This window comes from Thunnus maccoyii, chromosome 18 (assembly GCF_910596095.1).
Source record: "Thunnus maccoyii chromosome 18, fThuMac1.1, whole genome shotgun sequence".
Lineage (NCBI taxonomy): Eukaryota > Metazoa > Chordata > Actinopteri > Scombriformes > Scombridae > Thunnus > Thunnus maccoyii.
This window is the reverse complement of record NC_056550.1, coordinates 11,996,452-12,018,628: the sequence shown is the minus strand read 5'-3', so window position 1 is coordinate 12,018,628 and position 22,177 is coordinate 11,996,452. Positions and strand designations below refer to the sequence as shown.

The window sequence follows — 22,177 nt, the reverse complement described above, 5'->3', positions numbered from 1 at the left end:
CCCACAAAGATTGAACAAATTTATTCACAAAAACAACAACCAAGTAACAAAAGCTGGTGAGCCGGCTAAAATTAACAAAAAGAAGAGGAGACACCCAGACCAGCCCACAAAGGGCCGTAGTATCTGGGCTCTCCTCTCTGACCTAAATCCACAAAACTAAACCTGACAGAATTAAAGCTGCGAAAAAAAAGGCTACTGGACTCACCAACCCAAACCAAGAAAGTACCAAAGGCAACTACAACATAACAGAACAAACACAAAAAAACAAGCTGCTGCTGATCAGGCTGGGAAGATGAGAGAGAGAGTCCAAGCCCTTCGTTCCCTCTTTATAGGCCCTCCCCTCAATTATCCACAATTATCCACGCCTCCTGAGAGAGAGAGCACAAACAAAAGGATCAGTAACAGGACTATACATATCCCATCCAGCAGGGGGGGAGTATGTAACAGTCTGTTATAAGTTATGACTTGTCCTTCCATGTGGAATACAACATCACATCCAGAGACTTGAGCACTTTTTTATTTATACTTTTTGAAGTTTTGTTATAGACCCAAAAATAGTCAGAAAGACTGTCTGTATGTTACATGTTAAGTTGTAATCATGTATCAATGATATGAGGGAACTTAGGGTATTTGTTCTGGCCTGCTGGTGGTTTGTATCACTGTAGAGTTTACATGTGCGCAGAAATAAACAGTTGTGTCCTCAGGCTGCAGATTCAGTTAATGTCATCTTTCCAGTAGAAAGGTTTGTGTGGTGAAGAACTTCTTCAAAATCCAATCCACTGGTTTTCCTTCACGCTGTCTGATCCAACCTGTTGCATAGCTGCTATCAGTCAGAGAATAACCAGAGACCTGACAGGTGATGGTCAAAGACTGTCCAGGCTGCACAACCATTGAGTCTAGCTGGATGAGATCAATACTGTGCACACCTTATTAAAATAACTCAAAAGAAGAATTTGAATTGCTGACAAACACACTTAGACTGATGATGAAAGCAAAATTTTCTGTAGTTTGACTAATTACTATAACATTAACATCAGGTTGGTGGTTTATGATTCGGATTGAATGTTGTTTATTTTCAAATAATGACGTTTTGGGAGAGAAGCTGCATTTCTTTAGACTGATTTCTTGTCAGATGATGAGCTTTTGAAGACAAGTTGGCAACTGAATTTATTTAATTAATTGAATAATTTAATGTTTAATAATGTATAATAGTGTCATTCACTGAGTGTCATGTATCAGTGATTATAATGTCAAAGTCTTTACATAGATGGAAACTGTTGCTGCCAAATTAAATTAAGACAAACAGTGAATAGGTGTTGAAATGATTAGTGGTCTGAGGGCTCCTCCTCTGGTGGCTTCATGTTACAAGAATTCAGGCACTGAGGGGTTTTTGTTCAGGTCTGCTGATGGTTTATGTTATTGTGGGTCTCTGGCACAGTAATACACAGCAGTGTCTTCAGGCTGCACACTCTGTCCGTTTAGAGTCACTCTGTTGCTGGAAGAGTCTAAGTCGATACTGAACTTGTTCTTTAGTGAATCTTTGTAGAATGTGTATCCAGCTGCTGCACTTCCAATCCACTCCAGTTCTTCCTTGCAGGCTGTCTGATCCAAGCTGTCCAATAGCTGCCGAGAGAATAAGAGACCTGACAGGTGATGGTCAGACGTTGACCTGGCTGCACAGTCACAATCTGTTTTTGATGAGTCTACTCTGAATGAATTGAAAGTTATAAATACTCTCACATGATAAAAATAATATGTATGTGTACTTTTAATAAAACATGTATTACTGTATATGTAAATTCATCCTTTTCCAACAGAAAGTGAAGTGACAAAAAAATGATGCAACAGTACGAGTTTTCTGAGTTTTACATAAAATACTGTCTTGTTGTATCAGTGTTGCACACGTTTGAAGCCACAGACATTCAGAGCCTCTAGAGAGCTGCTCAGATACTGAAATTCAAGTTAAAAAAAAAATAAAAAAATGTTGCTTTAGGTAAGAAGAGAATTAAAATCTTTCTGAAGAACTGTCGTTAGGATTCTTTGTTTAAAAACCCAATTAGCATATTGTCGGTTCCAAGAAGGTGTTTTAGTGTGAAGGAATTACATCATTTTCTTGAACTAACTGAACTGACAACATTAATCATGTGAGTTAAAGGGGGTCTGATGAGTATTGTAGGATTTTGTACAGCTGCTCAACCAACTCAGTCACTGTGAGTGACTGAGTGACAATAATAAACAGCAGAATCTTCAGTCTTCAGACTGTTCATCTGCAGATACAGCTGCTCTCTGCTGTTGTCTCTGGAGATGGTGAATCGGCCTTGAACTGACTGAGAGTAGTATTTGGTGCTGCCACCACCATCAGTAGCAATCCACTCCAGTCCTTTTCCAGGAGCCTGTCTGATCCAGGCCATGTAGTAGCTGCTGATTGTGAATCCAGAAACTGTACAGGTCAGTTTGTGAGATTCTCCAGGCTTTTTAACCGCTGGTTCAGATTCTGTCAGAGTCTGACCATCAACACCTGTCAAGACAGAAAAAAGGGCCTAACATGCATCAAGTTGGTAATACAAATGTAACTATGTCAAATAAAGATCAGTGAAGATCTTCACCTGCCCAGCAGAGAGTTAAAAGCAGCAGTCCTGTCCTATAGTCCATCATGTTCAACTGTGTGTCCACTGTTCTCTGTCATCCTCTCTGCAGTCAGATAAGTAGAGGTGGAAGACATCAAGGTTTTGCATTGACTCCTCCTCACAGGGAGAGAGAACTGAATTGAACTTTTGAAAATTTGCAATACCTATTTTAATATAAAGCTTATAGTTAACTTTTAATAGAAAAAACTGAACTAATGTTGCTTTGTTTAGTTTATCTCACAAAATGCTCATAACATTCAGGATGTCAGGGGGAAAGAAAACCCCAGTAAGAATATAAGTGAAGAAAACTGATGAGAATACGTGAAAAATATGTAACTCCTCAGTACATGGATGTTATTAATACCCATCTTCTTTAGTCAATAAAAATAAAATGTCCAATGTGAAACATAAACTCTGTTTCTTGTGTCAAACAAATATCAGTGAAAACTACAGTAACCAGTTTGTCTCTCTCTCTGCAGTCGGATCAGTAAAGGTGGAAGACAACCAAGTTTTGAACTGACTCGTCCTCACAGACAAAACAATGATGGAAGAATTGCAACACCAGTTAAATGAATTTTGATTTATTAATCTAAATTTGAAAATTGTACTTAATCAGAATTCTCTTCAAGTGTTGAATTTTGTGTTGCAAGTTTGAGTTACAACCAACTTGTGTTGTTGGATATCAGAGTTTCCCCCAACAAACACATATTTTAACACACTTGCAACTGAATTATCATGACACAAAATAACTTCACTAAAACATGAGATGACATTATGTTTTGTATTTATTAATCTTAATCTCACCCACCGGGAGATAATTTGGGGAAATGCATGTGGTAATGTTACCTCTTGCATGTCTTTTTCATAAATATAAAAGTTTAGACAAAAATAACATATTATTGATTTTTTTCACCATAGGAATACACACTGATATAATACTAATTAAAATATTAAAGTATCTACAGCACCATGAAATCAATTCTTGTTAAAAATAAATGAACAACGTATTTTATACTTTCATACTAGGTTTTTACAATACATACATTATGGTTTCTTTCTGTTTATTCATTCCTTTTTGTAACAGTGAACTGGTGTTGAAATCATTAGTGGTCTGAGGGCTCCTCCTCTGGTGGCTTCATGTTACAAGTGTTCAGGCACTGAGGGGTTTTTGTTCAGGTCTGCTGATGGTTTATGTTATTGTGGGTATCTGGCACAGTAATACACAGCAGTGTCTTCAGGCTGCACATTCTGTCCGTTTAGAGTCACTCTGTTGCTGGAAGAGTCTAAGTTGATACTGAACTTGTTCTTTAGTGAATCTTTGTAGTATGAACCTCCAGTATATCTCATTCCGATCCACTCCAGTTCTTTCCCTGCAGGCTGTCTGATCCAAGCTGTGTAATAGCTGCTAACAGAATAAGAGACCTGACAGGTGATGGTCAGACGTTGACCTGGCTGCACAGTCACTGAGGCTGGCTGCGTCAACTGTTCACACTTCACACCTGTGGAGGAAAACATGTTGAGTATTGAATCAGTGTAACAACAGTGAACAGTCAGTGTGCTGTGATCATACTGTCAGTGTCTCTGCCTCAGTGAGACTCACAGGATCCAGCAGCAGCAGTAGCAGCAGAGCTACAGAGAACATGATTGGTATTGAAGGTGATCTGATGGGAGCTTCTCTTCTTCTGCTGCAACTGACAGCATGATATCAAGTGTTTATAGCAGACTGTGAGGAAGTTCACTTTGCATAAAGAAGAACGCTGACAGGCTAGAGAGGAAGGATCCCTCAGAAAAAGTGACACTTTTAAAAGGAGCACATATATTTTGATGCATATTTAAGAAAAATCTATTATTATTTAGAATTTTATCTGTTTTGTTTTTATTCTTCACAACACAGACAAACACATTTACATCAACTGACAATGTAAGACCCTTTCAAACATGGATTGACAGACACTCAGATTTACATAAAAATGACCCCGCTGCTCATTCAGACATGTGACTGACATGTTAAAAAATGAACAAGATTACTGTAAAGAAGTGCATGTCTAAAAGGGGCTTTAGAGATCAGAGCTGCATGTGGGAGGAAGCACAAAGCTACAAAATAACATGTTTGAGTTAATAAAGAGAGACTGTATATTCTGAGTGTTTCAGTGACTTTACAACATCTGCCTGGTTGAGTCTTGCTGGTTTCTGGGTATTTGTGCAGGTCTGTTGGCGGTTTGTATCATTGTGGGGCGACGTACACAGTAATAAACAGCTGTGTCCTCAGGCTGCAGATTCTGTCCTTTTATTGTCACTGTTCCAGCAGAAGTGTCTCTGCTGTAGCTGAACTTGTTCTTCAGAGCATTATTTTGTACCAAGTTGCCTCCTCCCCACATGTGGAAAATCCAGTCCATTGGTTTTCCTTCAGGCTGTCTGATCCAACCTGTTGCATAGCTGCTATCAGTCAGAGAATAACCAGAGACCTGACAGGTGATGGTCAAAGACTGTCCAGGCTGCACAACCATTGAGTCTGGCTGGATGAGATCAATACTGTACACACCTGTGGAAAGAGAAATCAACATTATCTCCATAATTCATATGACTATTCAGTGTTTCTAATGTGTTTATTAGTGTGAATCCACTGAAAGCTCCTCACAGGATCCAGCTGCCAGCAGCAGCATCAGAGTTGCAGAGAACATGGTTGATGTTGAAGCTGAACTGATGTGAGCTCTTCTGTCCTCTCACTGACACACACACACACACTTCACTTCCTTATGAATCACATGTATTTGCATATTGTTGAATAAACGATTATTATCTATTTCTTCTTGTTACTTACATTTATCAGTTTGAGTTGAAAGGTTCAGTCTTTCTCCTCAAGTTCCCAGACTGAATATGAACTTAAGCATGATATATGATTAATTGAGTGAACTTATAATGGTGCTGCTATGATTTTATTTAAAATGACATTTGAAATAATTTACCATCTATTCATGTATCAATGTAAAAAAACTGATTTCAGTCTAATATTAAAGCTGTAAAGCTCTTGCATTCTTACGAGTAAAAAGAGAAAATGTTACATTTCTTGTCCTGTTCAGTCTTTCTTATCAAGTTTCCAGACTGAATATGTACTTAAGCATGATATATGGTTAATTTAGTGAGTTTATAATGGTGATTTTATTTAAAATGAAATTAAATAATCTACAATTTATTCATGTATTATTGTAGATAAACTGATTGTATTCTAATATTATATTTTTCAAGGATGAGATTTTTCAATAGTTGAATTTGTGTAATAATGGATGAAAACTTATTATCATCCACAAAAACATGAATAAATAGAATTAATTGAAAGTTACGAAGAGTCTGACATCTTAAAAAAGAATATGTATGTGTACTTTTAATAAAACATTTATAACTGTATATGTAAATTCATCATTTGCCAACAGAAAGTGAAGTGATAACAAAGTCATGTAACATGAGTTTTCTGCAGCTGTGTGGAGGTTTGGAGTTTTACATAAAATACTTTTTTGTTGTATCAGTGTTGCACATGTTTGAAGCCACAGACATTCAGAGCCTCTAGAGAGCTGCTCAGATACTGAAATTCAAGTTAAAAATAAAAAATAAAAAAAATGTTGCTTTAGGTAAGAAGAGAATTAAATTCTTTCTGAAGAACTGTCGTTAGGATTCTTTGTTTAAAAACCCAATTAGCATATTGTCGGTTCCAAGTAGGTGTTTTAGTGTGAAGGAATTACATTATTTTCTTCTTTCTAACTGAACTGACGACATTATTCATTTCAGTTAAAGGGAGTCTGATGAGTACTGTAGGATTTTGTACAGCTGCTCAACCAACTCAGTCACTGTGAGTCTCGAGCACAATAATAAACAGCAGAATCTTCAGTCTTCAGACTGTTCATCTGCAGATACAGCTGCTCTCTGCTGTTGTCTCTGGAGATAGTGAACCGGCCTTGAACTGACTGAGAGTAGTATTTGGTGCTGCCACCAGTATCAGCAGCAATCCACTCCAGTCCTTTTCCAGGAGCCTGTCTGATCCAGGCCATCCAGTTGCTACTGAATGACAATCCAGATGTTGTGCAGGTCAGTTTGTGTGATTCTCTAGGCTTTTTAACTGCTGGTTCAGATTCTGTCAGAGTCTGACCATCAACACCTGTCAAGACAAAAGAAAATTGTTACTTAAGTTTTTAATTTTTTGAAGACAACTTCAATTTAAGATCTGTAAATATTTTCACCTGCCCAGCAGATAGTTAAAAGCAGCAGTCCTGTCCTATAGTCCATCATGTTAAACTGTGTGTCCACTGTTCTCTGTCATCCTTTCTGCAGTCAGATAAGTAGAGGTGGAAGACATCAAGGTTTTGCATTGACTCCTCCTCACAGCAAAGAGAGAACAGGATTAAAATACTGAAAATTTGCAATAATAATTTCAATATAAAGTTCATACTTATTATCATGAAGTGTTAATAGAAAAAGTACCTCCTGAAAAAATGTTGCTTTTTTTTGTTTTTCTGACAAAGTGCTAATAACATTCAGGATGTCAGGGGGAAAGAAAACCCCAGTAGGAATATAAGTGAAGAAAACTGATGAGAATATGTGAAAAATATGTAAAAAGAAACGGGTAAATATGTATTAAAACAAAACAAAAAGGTCAATATTAATCTTCAATACACATAGGACTAAGACATAAAACGTGTTTTAATTTATAATCATTCAGACCAAGAAAATGATAGTTGTCAGTTATTAATGACATTATTTAATTTTAATACCACAGCATATTTAACTTATTTACAGTTTGCTAATATTTTGATCTACTGAGGTCACCTGTAATGTTTGCATCTATACTGGAGACAGATCGTACCAAAGACTGTGAAAGTGTTTTGTAAAGCTCTTGTATTCTCACGAGTAAAAGGAGAAAATATTACATTTCTTGTCCTGTTCAGTCCTTCCTCTCATTGTTAGTCCAGACTGACAAAAGTAATTTATGTGGAGCCACAAACTAAAACTAAAAGTCACATAAAGAAAGATTATTTATGTTTCATTTCTTGTTAGATGAAGAGCTTTTAAAGTGTAGTTGTCCACTGAAATAATGCTGCAACAAATTCACCATTTGAAATATAAATATTGTGAGTCAGGAAGAGAGAACACTTTTTGGTAAATGCCTCCACTGTATTATTTAATATTATTATAATTATATATCATAATAAGTCATGTCATATTTATTTTACTTTTTATGGTTAAATATGATCAAATACTGTTTCCTGTTACTGTAACAGTGAACTGGTGTTGAAATCATTAGTGGTCTGAGGGCTCCTCCTCTGGTGGCTTCATGTTACAAGTGTTCAGGCACTGAGAGGTTTTTGTTCAGGTCCGCTGATGGTTTGTGTTATTGTGGGTGTCTGGCACAGTAATACACAGCAGTGTCTTCAGGCTGCACATTCTGTCCGTTTAGAGTCACTGTGTTGCTGGAAGAGTCTAAGTCGATACTGAACTTGTTCTTTAGTGAATCTTTGTAGGCTGTGGTGGATCCAACTCTACTTCCAATCCACTCCAGTTCTTTCCCTGCAGGCTGTCTGATCCAAGCTGTCCAATAGCCACTTACAGAATAAGAGACCTGACAGGTGATGGTCAGACGTTGACCTGGCTGCACAGTCACTGAGGCTGGCTGTGTCAACTGTTCACACTTCACACCTGTTAAAAGAAGAAAATATGTTGTGACAAAATATCAAAACAAAAGAAGAATTGCTGACTATGACAAATCCAGAGAGACTCACAGGATCCAGCTGCCAACAGCAGCAGCAGAGCTACAGAGAACATGGTTTATGGTGAAACTGATGTGCTGTGATCTCCACTGACAGTCTGATGTGAAGTTTTTATAGCTGAGAAACAAGGAGGATCACTGAGTTTGCATAGAATCAAACACATGAAGCATTAATGTTGGTCTAACTGGAGACTACTCAAAGAGTATGCTGTATGAGCCTTGATGAAACTTTTAATCTGCATCTTTTTTCACTGTAATCCATACGGAGTTCTTTTCAGTGTTATTTGTTGTCACAAACGTTTTTGTGAACATTGTGGTTCCAGACTAATATTCATTTCAAACCCAACAACATACTTGATATTTATTGTTCAATATTTCATTAGAAATGGCAATTTCATTATACACTCAATTGTAACACAATTTCTCTGCATTTAATGAAACTACTGTCAACTTTCTCAAATAATGTTTTTTCTGCTTTTATTTTAAATGTAATATGAGATCAAGTTGTGCAAACTGTGCAAATTCTAGTATAATCACTAATGACATGATAGTGGTGGATCATGATTGTAGTTACTATGTTAATATTAACTTAGAGGGCTGCTTTATGGACATTTCCATCATGGATAATGAATAACATTCAGTAGCATTGCAATATAATGATCACTGGACTCCATGGAACCGAACTGAGCAACCACCAACACTGTCAGCTTTCTCATGTTTACAGTGTAGTTAGTATTTTTGTTGTGTTTGTGTGTGTGTGTGTGTGTGTAAGTGCCTGCATGCATGGGTGCGTATGTGTGTGTGTGTGTGTGTGGAAGCGTGTACTTGTATGATTGTTTTTGTGAGGACCAATTTGAGTTTTAGACCTGGGAAGTGAGGACATTTTAGCTTGTTGTCACTTTCTGACCTTCAAAGGGCTGTTTGAGGGTTAAGACTGAAATGGGTTTAGGTTCAGTTTAGGGTAAAGGTTGGGAATAGGCATTTATGTCCTCACTAAGACAGCTATACAAATGTGTGTTTGTGTGTGTGTTTATACAAATGTGAACATGTATGTGGTCCTTTCTTTAGTCTTTGCATATTGTATGACCACAAAGTTTAGTTTCCATACAGCTGAATACACAAAACAAGTGAGAAAGGTTGAGTCTATCAGCCCAGTAAGGATGAGTACTGTAGGATTTTGTACAGCTGCTCAACCAACTCCAGTCACTGTGAGTCTCGAGCACAATAATAAACAGCAGAATCTTCAGTCTTCAGACTGTTCATCTGCAGATACAGCTGCTGTCTGCTGTTGTCTCTGGAGATGGTGAACCGGCCTTGAACTGACTGAGAGTAGTATGTGCTACTACCACTACCACTATCATGCCAGGCAATCCACTCCAGTCCTTTTCCAGGAGCCTGTCTGATCCAGGCCATGTAGTAGCTGCTGATTGTGAATCCAGAGACTGTACAGGTCAGTTTGTGTGATTCTCCAGGCTTTTTAACTGCTGGTTCAGATTCTGTCAGAGTCTGACCATCAACACCTGTCAAACCAAAAAAAGAAAAATAGTCACTTTCTGTGTTGGCAAGTTTTTAAAGACAGTTTAAACACAAGATCTGTGATTTTTATCACCTGCCCTGAGGATCATTAAAAGCAGCAGTCCTGTCATACACCCCATCATGTTCAACTGTGTGTCCACTGTTCTCTGTCATCCTCTCTGCAGACAGATATGTATAGATGGAGGACATTAATGTTTTGCATTGACTCCTCCTCACAGGAAGGAGCGACCCGGATTGAATCATAGTTGCCTGAGTTTGATGAACTGATACAATTATAATGAATCTTTAGAGTCGTGACTTGAGCCGAATTAATTTGATTCATGTAATTTGAATTCAAATGAGATTGAAATGTCTTCAGAAGATTTATGCTCTGAATTTTAGTTGTATGAACTTGGATTTTGTTCTTATTACAATAATAACAATATTATACATATTAATTATTCACAAGAAATTCTCAAAGCAAACAAACTACAACCAAAAACACAGCACACAACTGAATAATCACCACATACAGTACATTAAAACTTTACCACAGCCAACTCTGAATTGTTGGATATCAGAGTTTTGAAAAAGCAACCAATTGAAATTGTTTCTGCTTGTATTATAACACAAAATCTCAACTTTGAGAAAAAATATATGTACATATATATATATATCAAAATTATCATGAAGTACAATCAAAGCTATGCTAAGATCTTTGTTCCGGACCACTTGATAAACCTTTTGAAATAGAAAAAACAAAAGTCAAAAGTGCCCCGAATTATATATATATGTATATATATATATATATATATATATATATATATATAGAAAGTCTACATTGTGATTTTTAAACTGTACATGGACATAACATTAAATCACTGGTTGGTTTTTCAAACCCTAAAAATCATATTCATTATTTTTACTGTATAGCACTAATTACAAAGAATATTACAAAGTATGGTAACATAATGTTAAATAATTACATAAAATCAAACATATCTAAGAGATAAAATGAGATGATTTTAAAAACCAATACAACAAATGACAGTCAGTTTGGAGAAGATGTGAAATTCGCTGGTTGAGATCAGGCAGCTGAGGGGTGAGTAGAGCAAAGGCTCAGTCACTCTTATGACAAGGTGAGATTTTGGAACCACTAGTAGGAACCAACATGAAGATCTCAAGCAGTGAGCAGGTTTGTATTGGGACAGGAAATCATTGCAGGACAGCAGGGATTGGTGTAAAATCTTCACTGTGATGTAACTGGACTGGGTTGTGATGAAAACATATAGTTTGACTTATTAGTATCACCATGAAGTTGTCTGAAGAGAAATTATTAAATGGACTTACAAATGGTGTTCCAAAAAAAATGATGGATTTGTTGAAATGGTAAAGTTATGAATGAAGAAGTGACTTTTTGGAGAACAATTTCTAGTCAGATGAAGAGCTGTTAAATAAATAATTCCTTTACTCCTCATTATTGTAAGAATAGACACTGATGGGAGATTATTTGGGGGAATTTAGTCGGAATGTTACCTCATACATGTCTTTTTCATTAATGGTAAAATTAAAGGTTTAGTGTTTAATGGCATATAGTAATAAATTGTTGTTAAAATTAAATTAATAATATGTTTTAAAGGCTCTTCTTATAATTCCTGCTATAAATATACTGTAGTCTTTTTTCCTCTTTAGTGATGAACTGGTGTTGAAATCATTAGTGGTCTGAGGGCTCCTCCTCTGGTGGCTTCATGTTACAAGTGTTCAGGCACTGAGGGGTTTTTGTTCAGGTCTGCTGATGGTTTGTGTTATTGTGGGTCTCTGGCACAGTAATACACAGCAGTGTCTTCAGGCTGCACATTCTGTCCATTTAGAGTCACTCTGTTGCTGGAAGAGTCTAAGTCGATACTGAACTTGTTCTTTAGTGAATCCTTGTAGTATGAAGCTCCAGTATATCTACTTCCAATCCACTCCAGTTCTTTCCCTGCAGGCTGTCTGATCCAAGCTGTGTAATAGTCGCTAACAGAATAAGAGACCTGACAGGTGATGGTCAGACGTTGACCTGGCTGCACAGTCACTGAGGCTGGCTGTGTCAACTGTTCACACTTCACACCTGTTAAAAAAAGAAAATATTTTGTGACAAATTATCAAAACAAAAGAAGAACTGCTGACTATGACAAATCCAAAGAGACTCACAGGATCCAGCTGCCAACAGCAGCAGCAGAGCTACAGAGAACATGGTTTATGGTGAAACTGATGTGCTGTGATCTCCACTGACAGTCTGATGTGAAGTTTTTATATCTGAGAAAGAAGGAGGATCACTGAGTTTGCATAGAATCAAACACATGAAGCATTAATGTTGGTCTAACTGGAAACTAATAGAAGAGTCTGATGACTGTTATTACTGTATATCTGCAAAGTGAAAACACAGCTGGAAATCATCTCTGCTTTACATATGATATTCTAATTTCATTACATTTATTTAATTTTTTGTTGACTTTACTTACTTATTTCTTTCAAACAGAAATACAGCAACAGCAGCAGGATCATGTTAATATGAAAAGTTGAGTTTGCATAAAAGACGTTGAATAGTTTCAGTGTTTTCAAATGTTTGAAGAAACAGACACAGAGAAACTTGGACTTTATAGATTACTGCTGTCTTCTCTCAGCAATGGTTTCAATGAAGCTACAGCACGTGATGGAAGAGTCAGATTTTTAAATTATATATATATTATATATTTTTTCTAATGAAGTATAACTTCAGTCATACATCAGTGGTACTCAGATAAGAGTGTGTTGCGTAATTGTGAATTAGTTGACCTGAGGACATTAATAATGTGAGACTGTGCAGAGTCTATCAGTGAGGATGAGAGAAGGAGGACATAGTTTTTGTTCATCCAACTTTAATAAAAATACACAACATCTTCTTCAGGCTTCCTGCTGTTCATCTTGAGATTTACTTCAATAATAACAGTGAAAAAGTGACATTTATATATTTCATTTCTTAATAAGTAAATGCATCTGGCACAGTCTTTTTCCCTAAAACATATTGTTAAGGGTGTAAAATGCCTCAGTTTCAGGAATGTATGTGGTTTTGATTATGTATTGGACAATCAAAACTTATGTTTCTGAAACAAACAAATCAGTGCTTTTGATTTTTTTTAAAAGAATACCAAAATGTACATTTTTGAATCACTGTATTTACAGAGCAAAATTTTTAAAAAAAATTTTGTTGTCTTAATTTACAGAAATATTTTTTTAAACATCTCTATTATTATTTGTAATAGTTTTTATTTTCTTTATTTCACACCCAGACAAATGTATCATGAAGTTTCTCATGTTTAGTAAAAATATTGTTGAGGAACACACAACTTTAAGTAATGCAGAGACAAATGTTGCTGTAATTCATTATTAAACATACTGTATTACTAAATGCTAGCAGCCCAGAAGATGAGTACTGTAGGATTTTGTAGAGCTGCTCAACCAACTCCAGTCACTGTGAGTGTCGAGCACAATAATAAACAGCAGAATCTTCAGTCTTCAGACTGTTCATCTGCAGATACAGCTGCTCTCTGCTGTTGTCTCTGGAGATGGTGAACCGGCCTTGAACTGACTGAGAGTAGTGTTTGCTGCCACCACCATAATTGCTGATAGCTGCAATCCACTCCAGTCCTTTTCCAGGAGCCTGTCTGATCCAGGCCATGTAGTAGTCACTGAATGTGAATCCAGATGTTGTACAGGTCAGTTTGTGGGATTCTCCAGGCTTTATAACTGCTGGTTCAGATTCTGTCAGAGTCTGACCATCAACATCTGTCAAGATGAAAAAGGAAAATAATCAGTTGATTTAAGCAGGTAACTTTTTAACAACAACTTCAACTCAAGATCTGTGAAGATCTTCACCTGCCCAGCAGAGAGTTAAAAGCAGCAGTCCTGTCCTATAGTCCATCATGTTAAACTGTGTGTCCACTGTTCTCTGTCATCCTCTCTGCAGTCAGATAAGTAGAGGTGGAAGACATCAAGGTTTTGCATTGACTCCTCCTCACAGCAAGCAGAGAACTGCATTGAAGTTTTTAAAATATGCAATACTCTTACGTTGCATAAAACAAAAGTCGCAGTAGAAACTAAACAATATGTCATTTTCTTTGCAGTTGGATCAGTGAAGTTGGAAGTCAACCAAGTTTTGAATTGACTCGTCCTCACATGGAGGATAGAATTTGGTCTTTTGTTTGTTGTGCAAAACAAAATGTAATAATTACAACACAAACTAATTTTTTTTTGAATTAGGCAATCAATATTTGAAACTTCTATTTAATCAGAATTGTCTTCAAAAGCTGAATTTTGTGTTTGAAGTTTGAGTTGCAACCATCTCGTGTTGTTGGATATCAGAGTATCACTCAACAAATACATATTTTAAACACACTCACAACTGAATTATCAAGACACAAAATCCTAACTTTGCTAAAACATGAGATGAATCTCACCTCAGATAACTAAAATGATTTTCATGAACATGAACACAAACCAATGGCTGCCTACAAGAAAGGACATCTAAAATCTGATGAACCATTTTTAAAAATGGTGAACATTAATCTACAATATGCAGAGGACTAAGACATCAAACAACCTGTTTAATTTATAATCATTAATAATAGTGCAGAGGAGCAAGAAAGAAGTAACACTGTTGTTAGTTGTTTATAACTTTATTTTATTTTAAAACCACATCCTATTTAACGTATTTACAGTTTGCCAATATTTTGATCTACTGAGGTCACCTGTAATGTTTGCATCTATACTGGAGACAGATCGTACTAAAGACTGTGAAAGTGTTCTGTAAAGCTCTTGTATTCTCACAAGTAAAAGGAGAAAATGTTGTTGAAATATAAATACCGCAAGTCAGGAAGAGAGAACACTTTTTGGTAAATGCCTCTACTGTATTATTTAATATTATTATAATTATATATCATAATAAGTCATGTTATTTCGTTTTACTTTTTTCACGGTTAAATGTGTTCAAAGAATTATTATAACGGTGAACTCAGGGCTGGCTCTAGCCATTTTGGTGCCTTAGGCGAGATAAGGATTTGGTTCAAGGGTCAGTCTGTTAATATCAATGAGAAAAGCAGATCTGAGTGTTTCTTTATTGTAAAAGAGAAACTTGACACTGACCTCTAGTGATTTTATAAAGGAAACTGCAACTTTTTTTCACTCCTTGATTTTATGATTCCACATAATTTGTCGACATTATGTTGTCTTAATTTACAGAAATGCTAATCATTCTTAAACATCTCTATTATTATTTGTAGTAGTTTGTATTTTCTTTATTTCACACCCAGACAAATGTATCATGAAAGTTGATGTTTCTCATGTTTAGTAAAGAATATTTTTGAGGAACACACAACTTAACATAATGCAGAGACAAATGTTGCTGTAATTTATTACTAAACACACTCGATTACTAAATGCTACCAGCCCAGAAGATGAGTACTGTAGGATTTTGTACAGCTGCTCAACCAACTCAGTCACTGTGAGTGTCGAGCACAATAATAAACAGCAGAATCTTCAGTCTTCAGACTGTTCATCTGCAGATACAGCTGCTCTCTGCTGTCGTCTCTGGAGATGGTGAACCGGCCTTGAACTGACTGAGAGTAGTAGATGTAGCTACTACCATCATAACTGATAGTTGCAATCCACTCCAGTCCTTTTCCAGGAGCCTGTCTGATCCAGGCCATCCAGTAGCTACTGAATGACAATCCAGATGTTGTACAGGTCAGTTTGTGGGATTCTCCAGGCTTTTTAACTGCTGGTTCAGATTCTGTCAGAGTCTGACCATCAACACCTGTCAAGACAGAAAAAAGAAAATAATCAGTTTCTTTAAGCTAGTAACTTTTTAACAAAAACTTCAACTCAAGATATGTGAAGATCTTCACCTGCCCAGCAGATAGTTAAAAGCAGCAGTCCTGTCCTATAGTCCATCATGTTAAACCGTGTGTCCACTGTTCTCTGTCATCCTCTCTGCAGTCAGATAAGTAGAGGTGGAAGACATCCAAGCTATGCATTAACTCCTCCTCACAGCAAGCAGAGAATTGCACTGAAGTTTTTTAAATATGCAATACTCTTACGTTGCATAAAACAAAAGTCGCAGTAGAAACTAAACAATTTGTCATTTTCTTTGCAGTTGGATCAGTGAAGTTGGAAGTCAACCAAGTTTTGAATTGACTCGTCCTCACATGGAGGATAGAATTTGACCTTTTGTTTGTTGTGTAAAACAATAATGTAATAATTTCAACACAAGCTACATTAATTTTGAATTAGGCAATCTACATTTGAAACTTCTATTTAATCAGAATTGTCTTCAAAAGTTGAATTTTGTGTTTGAAGTTTGAGTTGCAACCATCTCGTGTTGTTGGATATCAGAGTATCACTCAACAAATACATATTTTAAACACACTCACAACTGAATTATCATGACACAAAATCTTAACTTTGCTAAAACATGAGATGAATCTCACCTCAGAAAATTAAAATGATTTTCATACACATGAACAAAAAACAATGGCTGCCTACAAGAAAGGGCATCAAAAATCTGATGAACCATTTTTAAAAATGGTGAACATTAATCTACAATATGCAGAGGACTAAGACATCAAACAACCTGTTTAATTTATAATCATTAATAATAGTGCAGAGGAGCAAGAAATAAGTAACACTGTTGTTAGTTGTTTATAACTTTATTTTATTTTAATACCACAGCATATTTAACTTATATATATTTTGATCTACTGAGGTCACCTATAATGTTTGTATCTATACTGGAGACAGATCGTACCAAAGACTGTGAAAGTGTTTTGGAAAACTCTTGTATTCTCACAAGTAAAAGGAGAAAATATTACATTTCTTGTCCTGTTCAGTCCTTCCTCTCATTGTTAGTCCAGACTGACAAAAGTAATTTATGTGGAGCCACAAACTAAAACTAAAAGTCACATAAAGAAACTCTTATGTTTCATTTCTTTTTAAATGAAGAGCTTTTAAAGTGTAGTTGTCAACTGAAATAATGCTGCAACAAATTCACCACTTGAAATATAAATACTGCAAATCAGGAAGAGAGAACACTTTTTGGTAAATGCCTCCACTGAATTATTTTATATTATTATAATTATATATTATAATGAATCATGTTGGTTTTTTTTTTACTTTTTATGGTTAAATATGATCAAATATTGTTTCCTGTTATTGTAACAGTGAACTGGTGTTGAAGCCGCAAACTAAAACTAAAAGTGTTCTTGTTAAATGAAGAGCTTTTAAAGTGTAGTTGTCCACTGAGATAATGCTGCAACAAATTCACCACTTGAAATATAAATGTTTTGAGTCAGGAAGAGAGAACACTTTTGATAAATGCCTCCACTGTATTATTTTATATTATTATAATTATACATCATAAGTCATGTTATTTTTGTTTTACTTTTTTCACAGTTAAATGTGTTCAAAGACTGTTTTCTTGCTATTGTAACAGTGAACTGGTGTTGAAATCATTAGTGGTCTGAGGGGAGCTTCTCTTCTTCTGCTGCAACTGACAGCATGATATCAAGTGTTCATAGCAGACTGTGAGGACGTTCACTTTGCATAAAGAAGGATACTGACAGGCTATAAAAGAATGATGGACTATTATGTCACAAGTAATCAAAATCCTGATTTGTGTCATGACCACTTATACTATTATAAGCAAGGGAATTTATTTGGATATGAATACATATGAGAGTGGAATTGATCTTCACATTTAACTCTCAACAAGATAGAAAATAAGTATATTTCCCAAAATGTCTAATTATTCCTTTAAGGTGACTGTAGGCTGGTTTTGTATCTTGGTGTTATCTTTGTTTAACTGAAACATATTTTGGCACATCCAAATATTAATTTGTTCAATGCACTTATTTAGTGACTATACTCACCACAGTCACTTGATGACATCCTTTGTCATCCACATAACTATCTTAGAATATGTTGTTGCTTTCCATAAACTGGGCTAGTGGGAGCTTTCGGAGAATGGACCCCTGTTGGACTCCACTTATTAATTTGATCACTCAGATGTGTAATTGCTGAATTACACAACTTATTACATACTTTTACAGCCTGGAAGAAAATGTTATTATTTCAAACAATATCTAAAAATTCAATTTTGTTTTCTTCATACGTCTAATAAAACAGAGAAAGAAAAACACATTTAGACATTATCAGTCATCAAACAACAAAGACTCAGGAAGTGTTGCTCTTTGTTCGTGTGTATTGTATGTTTGGTGTCATTGTCATTCTGCTCTCACTGCCATCATATTTCGGGTCTCCTGCTGCCCCCTGTAGGTGTTTTAGGTTTTTGTAAAGCCTCTCTGCTTAATTTAACTAGTGTGTGTCTCTGGCACAGTAATACACAGCAGAGTCCTCTGGCTTTAAGTTAGACAGTCTCAGATGGACCATGCTGTTGCTATCATCTCTGCTGATTTCTACACATCCTCTCACACTCGTAACATAAGTGTTACTACTAGCAGTGGACCAGCTGACCCCTATCCGTTCTAGTGCTTTTCCTGCAGGTTGTCTGATCCAGTGCATTGTACAGCAGGTAAATGTGAAGCCAGATCCCCTGCAGGAGAGACTGAGAGTCTCACCAGGCTTTTTCACTACTGAACTGGAAGGAATGGACTCCATACTCTGACCTGTACAACCTGATGAGATGAAAGGAGAGATGAACTACAGAAGAAAGTGAGACAAACAGTCATCTGGGAAGTTTTCTGGTATCACTGACTGACCATCAGTTGATGTTGTCTGATGAAAGATAAAACAAGAAGCAGGAGAACTCACAGGACAGAGCGAGAGCAACCAGCAGAATAGTGAGTGTGTTCATCATCCTGAGGCTGGAGATGTGACCTCTGATGCAAACAACATACAACATACAAACAACAAGACCAGTCAGCAGGACAGAAGTACACTGCAGACACTGAAGATTTGCATCAGAGTATCATGGGGAGGGAGTGTCTCATTTACTGGAAGTCTGTTATAGTTTAAGTTATTTTTTTTATTATTTTTTAATATGACTTGTCCTTCCATGTGGAATATAATATGACATCCAGCAACAGGAGTACTTATGTATTTTTATTTTTTTGTTTTGTTGTGGTATAGACCCAAAAATAGAAAGAAAGACTGTTTGTATGGTACATGTTAAATTGAACTCAAGTATCAGTGATATATATAGAAAATTTGTGGTTGGGTTACTTGGTTGCTGGGTATTTGTGCAGGTCTGTTGGTGGCTTTGTATCATTGTGGAGTTTATACGTATGCAATAATAAACAGCTGTGTCCTCAGGCTGCAGATCAGATTCTGTCTTGTTAATGTCACTGAACTAGTAGAAGTGTGTATGTGATAGAGGAATTTGTTCTTCAGAGCATTATTTTGGTAAAAGTCACCTCCTCCTCATCGTTGAATAGTTGATTACATTTTATTTAAATAGGTTGTATTAAAGGTGAAAAGATCAGCATTTCTTCTCAAATTGAGACTGAAGTAGAAAATAAATGATTGAATCAAATATCTAATTTACTTTGTCAACTAAGGACAATAATCACACATTAATCACATTAAATACTTTTTCAGCCCAGTGATGATGAGTACTGTAGGATTTTGTACAGCTGCTCAACCAACTCAGTCACTGTGAGTGTCGAGCACAATAATAAACAGCAGAATCTTCAGTCTTCAGACTGTTCATCTGCAGATACAGCTGCTCTCTGCTGTTGTCTCTGGAGATGGTGAACCGGCCTTGAACTGACTGAGAGTAGTATTTGCTGCCACTACTATAGATAGTTGCAACCCACTCCTTTCCTTTTCCAGGAGCCTGTCTGATCCAGGCCATATCATAGCTGCTGAATGTGAATCCAGAGGTTGTACAGGTCAGTTTGTGGGATTCTCCAGGCTTTTTAACTGCTGGTTCAGATTCTGTCAGAGTCTGACCATCAACACCTGTCAAGACAAAAAGAAAATTGTTACTGAAGTTTTTAATTTTTTGAAGACGACTTCAATTTAAGATCTGTAAATATTTTCACCTGCCCAGCAGATGGTTAAAAGCAGCAGTCCTGTCCTATAGTCCATCATGTTAAACTGTGTGTCCACTGTTCTCTGTCATCCTCTCTGCAGTCAGATAAGTAGAGGTGGAAGACATCAAGGTTTTGCATTGACTCCTCCTCACAGGGAGAGAGAACTGGATGGAACTTTTTAAAATGTGCAATAATAATTTCATACTTATTATCATTAAGTTTTAATAGAAAAAGTACCTCCTGAACAAATGTTGCTTTTTTTGTTTTTTGAAGTGAAGAAAACTGATGTGAATATGTGAAAAATATGTAAAAAGAAACAGGTAAATATGTAAAATAAAAAAACATTAATCTACAATACACAGCGGACTAAGACACAATTTGTTTTAATTTATAATAATTTATACCAAGCAAATAATAATATTATTGTCAGTTATTAATGACATTATTTTATTTTAATACCACAGCCTATTTAACTTACTTACATTTTGCTAATATTTTGATCTACTGAGGTCACCTGTAATGTTTGCATCTATACTGGAGACAGATCGTACCAAAGACTGTGAAAGTGTTTTGTAAAGCTCTTGTATTCTCACGAGTAAAAGGAGAAAATGTTACATTTCTTGTCCTGTTCAGTCCTTCCTCTCATTGTTAGTCCAGACTGACAAAAGTAATTTATGTGGAGCCACAAACTAAAACTAAAAGTGACATAAAGAAACTTTTATGTTTCGTTTCTTGTTAAATGAAGAGCTTTTAAAGTGTAGTTGTCAACTGAAATAATGCTGCAACAAATTCACCACTTGAAATATAAATACTGCAAGTCAGGAAGAGAGAACACTTTTTGGTAAATGCCTCCACTGAATTATTTTATATTATTATAATTATATATTATAATAACTCATGTTATATTTTTTTTACTTTTTATGGTTAAATATGATCAAATACTGTTTCCTGTTATTGTAACAGTGAACTAGTGTTGAAATCATTAGTGGTCTGAGGGCTCCTCCTCTGGTGGCTTCATGTTACAAGTGTTCAGGCACTGAGGGGTTTTTGTTCAGGTCTGCTGATGGTTTGTGTTATTGTGGGTCTCTGGCACAGTAATACACAGCAGTGTCTTCAGGCTGCACATTCTGTCCGTTTAGAGTCACTGTGTTGCTGGAGGAGTCTAAGTAGAGGTTGAAGACATTAATGTTTTGCATTGACTCCTCCTCACAGGGAGGATAGAACTAGATTAGATTAGGCTCTCATTTTGACCTACTGTGTGTTGAAACCATAACAAATAATTTAGATGTGATTGTAGTCAAATGCATTTAATTCTTGCAATATTAATTAGGTTTTTGTTCTGAATCTGAATTGTCTCTTCAGATGTTGAATATTATACAGTCTTTTCTTCTATTCTAAAAATAATAACAGCAACATTCTGCTTATTTGATATTATGTAACTCTGAACCGATGGATGTCAGAGAAATTTTCCAAAAGAAACTAGAAATTGTTTCTGCTCACAACTCCATTATCAAAACAAATAAAAACATAATTGACATTCTGATAAATACTGCATTCCCGATTGAAATCTACAAGTAAAGAGTGTGTAAGTGTTACCTGTACTTGTAGAAAGAGAATCAACATTATCTCCATCATTCATCTGACTATTCAGTGTTTCTAATGTGTTTATTAGTGAGAATCCACTGAAAGCTCCTCATTAATTATATTGTATTAAAAATAAGATCCACAGAGGAGGAAAAGATCAGCCTTTCTTCTCAAATCCTGACTGAAGTAGAAAGAAATGATTGAATGAAATAACTTTATATTTGAATTGCACTGTTACAAAGAACATTTATAAGGTCTTCAATCTAACCATTCATGATTTAATTTAAAAAAATCACCCAAAGCTTATGAAGATACTTCAGGTAATGTAGTGCATCTTTTCTCTGATAGAGTTTTTGAAAGCCAAAGTTTTACTGTTGTTGAATTTATGTTGTGATTTATTTCATATTTTTCACTGTGAGAAAGGAATGTAAAAACAAGAAAGAGAAATAAAGAGACAAAGAGACACAACAAAATATCACTGAAGTTTGAAGGAATGATATAATATTTTTGAACTACTTGAACTGAAGACATTAATTATATGAGATAGTTGTGGTCTATCAGCCCAGTAATGATAACTATTGTAGGATTTTGTACAGCTGCTCAACCAACTCCAGTCACTGTGGCTCTCG

The 22,177-nt window shown here is 35.9% G+C and overlaps 4 gene segments (V, D, J or C); all 4 read right to left on the bottom strand.

Annotated features, from left to right (window-relative positions):
* Positions 1-1,416: 1,416 nt before the first annotated feature.
* Positions 1,417-2,655, bottom strand: LOC121883897. The segment is given in 3 exon segments: positions 1,417-1,623; positions 2,214-2,518; positions 2,607-2,655. Coding segments are annotated over 3 exon segments (561 nt in total).
* Positions 2,656-3,672: 1,017 nt separating this feature from the next.
* LOC121883784 overlaps positions 3,673-22,177 on the bottom strand; it is a 28,715-nt gene continuing 10,210 nt past the window's right edge. Inside the window, 1 exon segment of the V gene segment in view lies at positions 3,673-4,126. Coding sequence covers positions 3,822-4,126 — 305 coding nt within the window.
* Positions 8,008-8,578, bottom strand: LOC121883785. The segment is given in 2 exon segments: positions 8,008-8,312; positions 8,396-8,578. Coding segments are annotated over 2 exon segments (348 nt in total).
* LOC121883781 lies at positions 11,244-12,194 on the bottom strand. The segment is given in 2 exon segments: positions 11,244-12,007; positions 12,091-12,194. Coding segments are annotated over 2 exon segments (348 nt in total).